This window comes from Electrona antarctica (genome assembly GCF_951216825.1).
Source record: "Electrona antarctica genome assembly, chromosome: 2".
Classification (NCBI taxonomy): domain Eukaryota; kingdom Metazoa; phylum Chordata; class Actinopteri; order Myctophiformes; family Myctophidae; genus Electrona; species Electrona antarctica.
The window spans coordinates 40377985-40382652 of NC_136807.1; the positions used below are offsets into that span (position 1 = coordinate 40377985).

The 4668-nt window shown below is 45.0% G+C and overlaps 1 protein-coding gene across 1 annotated transcript; it reads right to left on the reverse strand.

Annotated features, from left to right (window-relative positions):
* Window positions 1–1118: 1118 nt before the first annotated feature.
* Window positions 1119–3292, reverse strand: neurod4 (neuronal differentiation 4). Its single transcript, XM_079520203.1, has 2 exons — window positions 3189–3292; window positions 1119–2235 (listed from the first exon to the last, which is right to left on the reverse strand). The coding sequence occupies exon 2, from the start codon at window positions 2227–2229 to the stop codon at window positions 1165–1167; it is 1065 nt and encodes a 354-aa protein (XP_079376329.1). The 5' UTR covers window positions 2230–2235; window positions 3189–3292; the 3' UTR covers window positions 1119–1164.
* Window positions 3293–4668: the final 1376 nt, after the last annotated feature.

Genomic DNA, 4668 nt, shown 5'->3' on the forward strand with positions numbered 1-4668 from the left:
GGCTTTTCCGTTCAGGGGGGATTTTTGTTTTCTCATATATTCGGTTTCAAGTGTCGTTCAAAACTGTAAGAAGTGCGTTATCTTGTTGAGTAAAACGTGTGAACAACATAATGTATATGTCTCTGTTTTTGTTACTAAGCTTATTTTCTTAATTTATCCAAATTCCAACACAAAGATTCCATTGGAAATCTGCAGGAAGCATGTATTATCAGGCAGTTGTGGCTACGTTAGCCTACAAACATTATGTGACAGCAAAACAGAAGAAAACTCAAGGCAAACTGTGTTACTATGGAAATAGTATATAATATAAGAATATTTATTCAATTAAGTGCTAAACAGCAAAGTATTTACAACAGTACAGTATGACAAAAATTGTGAACACCAACTGAAACAAATACCTGAATGACCTCAAATAAATAATCTAAATACTTCAGTAAAGCTGCCAGTGGCTGACAACAAACTATAAGAAGACTGAAACAAAACAGGTGCTGGAAATAATATATAAAAAAAGAATAATAGCAAAACAAAAAAAACAAAACAAGACAATTTATCAAAATAAATATTAAATACAGTTATAAATAGATTAATTTCTCTCCATATGGCAAAAAGGACATTGGCTATAATAGGCCTCAGGCGCGGAATTCATGTTTCTGTTGTAATTCCTTTTTTAATCAGCATATAGAGCTTTTAATAAAGTCCTCTTTCGGGTTGTTTTTGTTCAAGACCGCGCACATGCAAAACCTGTGCAGTGGCTGTACCTGGATATCTGTTTTGGTCAACTAATTGTCAGGTACATAATATGTACCTGGTAACAACTGAGGGGGCATCCTATTCAGAAACAAAACAAACAGAAATTCAAACAGAAAAACTGAAAAACAAACAATAAATTATGTTTTAAGTAGAGGTGCATGTTTGTACAGTATCAGGTAGATTGAGTTTTGGTGAGGAGTCTCTCTTTCTCACAGAGCATTCCATGCTCTCTCCCAGAGTACCAGTCAGACATTGTAATGAACCATTTCTACAGTCAACAGCATACACGGGCTGGACGACGCCCTGGAGAGTCTGCGGAGAGTGATGCCCTGCTACTCCAAGACCCAGAAGCTATCCAGTGAGGAGTGTCTTTTTGTGCGTCTCCTCTCGCCATGGGTCTCACAGCCGTTTTTTTCACTCACTGTAAATTGTGCCCATCTGAGAGGCAACCATGTGAGAAGAAGGCGTGAAGGAGTCAAAGGCCATGTCCAGAGGCAGCTCGTAGCGTGACGTCTGGAAGAGCGTGTGGCCCTGAGGGCCTCCTGGCAGGCCGCCCATGGAGGCGGCGGGGAAGTGGTGGGACGAGAGGTAGTGGGCAGGATGTCCGGGGTGGGCGGCGTAGTTCCTCTCCGCCTCGTGGGGGGAGGGCTCCTGCTTCAGGGCAAAGTTGCCACTGATGCTGAGCGGGGGAGTGAGGGGCCCGTCGTAAGGGGGGGTGCCACTGCTGCACTCGTTCGGGGAGGGGTTGTCGTATAAGGCCGACCCCTTGAAACCCTTCATGTGGAGGAGATGGGACGCCTCTAGAGAGCCGTACGGGGGGCTGGGCAGGCCCGGGGACGGGTAGCTGAGGGGATGGCCGGCCTGACCACCGCCGCCGCCGCCGAGCCCCGGGCCGCCGCCACCGCCACACTTGTCCTCCAGTTTGTTGAGCATCACGGGAGCGGGTCCCAGCTGCAGGCAGCCGGCCACCAGGTTGCTGGTGGGCTGAGACAGGCCTTTACACAGCATCTCCACGAAGCCGTGGCTCTCGGGGGACTGGCCGCTCTCCAGCACCTCCGACAGGGCCCAGATGTAGTTGCGGGCCAGCCGCAGGGTCTCGATCTTGGATAGCTTCTGGGTCTTGGAGTAGCAGGGCATCACTCTCCGCAGACTCTCCAGGGCGTCGTTTAGCCCGTGCATGCGCGAGCGCTCGCGAGCGTTGGCCTTTACGCGCCGGGCGCGGAACCTCTCCACTCTAGCTTTGGTCATCTTCTTCTTCTTGGGTCCCCTTCGTTTGGGAGCGCTCTCTCCGTCCGGCCCTATCTCCTCCTCGTCGTAATCCTCCTCCTCTTCCTCATCCATGTCCTCGCTGCCCATCTCGTAGTGTCCTCTCATCTCCTCCTCGTCTCCATCCTGGGAGCTGACCTCCTCCTCCAGCCAGCCCAGGGAGTTCACCAAGTCACTCACATCGCCAGGCTTCCCAAATGGTTTGGTCATCATTGTGATCTGAAGAACCAGTGCAAAATCATTGGATGAATAATAAGAAATCTATAGACTGCAGTGCATTTACTAAAATGAATGAATTGCCATGCCATTTACAAGATGAATTCAAGATGGTATGGTATTATTATTATTATAATTATTATCTCTCTTATTTGGTGTGTAACCTGATATGCAGTCTGAGGGCAGTCGTTTCAGCACTGCTTCGTGGACAGCTCAGATCATAGTAGTTCATTTCAATATTTTCTGAGTGATGTACTGTAGGCTATTTGAGTATTTTTTAATGTACCCCTGCTATGTGCATGGTTGCTTCAGAGAAGCTGACAATCTGGGACACGGCGGGATTTATTTGCATATAGGCTAAACCCGAAGATTAAATTGGGGCAGCATACAAATCAACACACATGGAGTAATGCGAAAAAAGTTACTCTTATTTGCTTTGCTGTATATATCTCATGTTGTTTGTTTGTTTTTACTTTTCAAGTTGATTTTCTTAAATGTGGGTCCCGGTTGAAAAAGAGGTATAGGTATATGTAGATTTGAAATGGCATAGCAGGCTTAATGGTTAATAAACAATCCATTAAATACAGGCCTCTTACAAAGCAAATACCATTGTTCTGAACAAAATTGTCCTAGTTTGTCATTGTGTAGTGATGCATAGGCTAAATGTAGGACAGTTTCATTTAATTAATTAATGACAACAACAGACCCAACACGCACGCGTGTGTCTGCAATTGTGTCTGACCTGCATGCAATTATACTACCGTATTGACAATTAAAATATTTGTTTTCTTACAGTGCAAACAACCGCTCATTTAATTTTCTAAACGTGAAAGCAACAAAACGAAATGTAGGATATTATAAAATATGAAAGCGCACGTGAGCGTGAATGTATCCATAGCTAAAATAAATTACCAGCAAAAAGTTTCTTAAAATAAAAAGAGCATTATAGAACTCACCTGTGTTGGATTCACAACTCGCTCTATCAAGTCGTGCTATAGCTTTAGTTTCAGAGACCAATAACCCAAGTAAAGTTGAATATACTCCAGTCTCCCACGGACTCTCAGATAGAAGTAAAGTTGAATATACTCCAGTCTCCCACGGACTCTCAGATAGCCATCAACACACGAGTGGGACTTTCATCATAGACTGCAGGCAGAGTGTCTGAGTTTTGCCTTTAGAGACCCGATTAAATTAAACCCCTCCTTCAAGCCCCACCCATGTCCAGCTGATCCAAAGACGCGCGTGGCGGGCTCGTGGCCAAAAGTTTCACCAAACAAGAGTACTAGACTACACACACGTACACGGTGGTACACGCACACACATGCAAATTGGGGCTGCTTTTGTGTGTGCGTGTGTGTGTGTGTGTGTGTGTGTGTGTGTGTGTGTGTGTGTGTGTGTGTGTGTGTGTGTGTGTGCGCGCGCGTGCGTGCTACATGTGCGAGAGAAAGACTGCCCTTGTGCATTGTTGTCCTTTTTGCGCTATATGTTTGGTTTGGAATGAAGCAGAACGTAACTGTACGTGTTTAATATAATAGGACAGGCTGTAGTAACGCGACGTCCTGTGAAATGTGATTTAGCTGCAGGCCTAATCTGAGTGAATGATAATCTCCATCCATTGACTATCTCCGTCTCACTGTCCATGTCCAGTTTAGTTGGATTAGGATTTTTCCACTTAATTACGCGCTCGCTGAGTAAGAGACGCTCTTCAATCTCAGGTTATGTAAGTGGTTTTGACAGCTTAGTGTGCTGAGAGCAGGTGTGTGCGTTGTTCACCCGCTCATTCAATTGTTTTCTTCCGCCTATTAGCGTCATATTCTGCCCCCAAAATCTATGGAACGTCAGTCCGAATAAACCGTTTATACGGAATCGAACGATCGCGGATAGATATACATAGCCTACAGATTAGATTAGATCGATAGCATTATTATAGGCTATAAACCCCCTAGGCCTATAGATAGATAGATAGATAGATAGATAGATAGATAGATAGATAGATAGATAGATGTTTTATTATTTTATTTTTTCAGTAGACCTCGTCCTAAATAGCCTATACGAAAAGTTTTGTAATCCAATAAATTGGCCTTTATAGGTGATGATACTTAACCACATCTTACTTTATTTAAATATTTGATTAATAGTCTAAAAAGGGTATAGGCTATAGGCTACAGGCTACCCCCTCCCCTCCCTCTCTGTTTTATAAAGTTAAGACACTTGGACGCATGGCCCAACTGTTTACAAACTAATCTCTCTGCCCCGCCCAACACAGGGTCCACTTTTTCCCCAATTTTAACAACAAATGCCTTGGCATAACAAACGCTTGCAAGGCCGCGTGCGTGGCGAGCCGCCTCGCGCTGGGGGTTCATTGTAATCATTAGCCATTGACAGCCTGGGCTTGCGAGTCGCACGTGCCCCCGCATTGATCCCATTGTGTGCGCG

Excerpts from the sequence above, each read along its gene's own strand:
- neurod4 (XM_079520203.1), bottom strand. The coding sequence starts at position 2,229 with ATGATGACCAAACCATTTGGGAAGCCTGGCGATGTGAGTGACTTGGTG.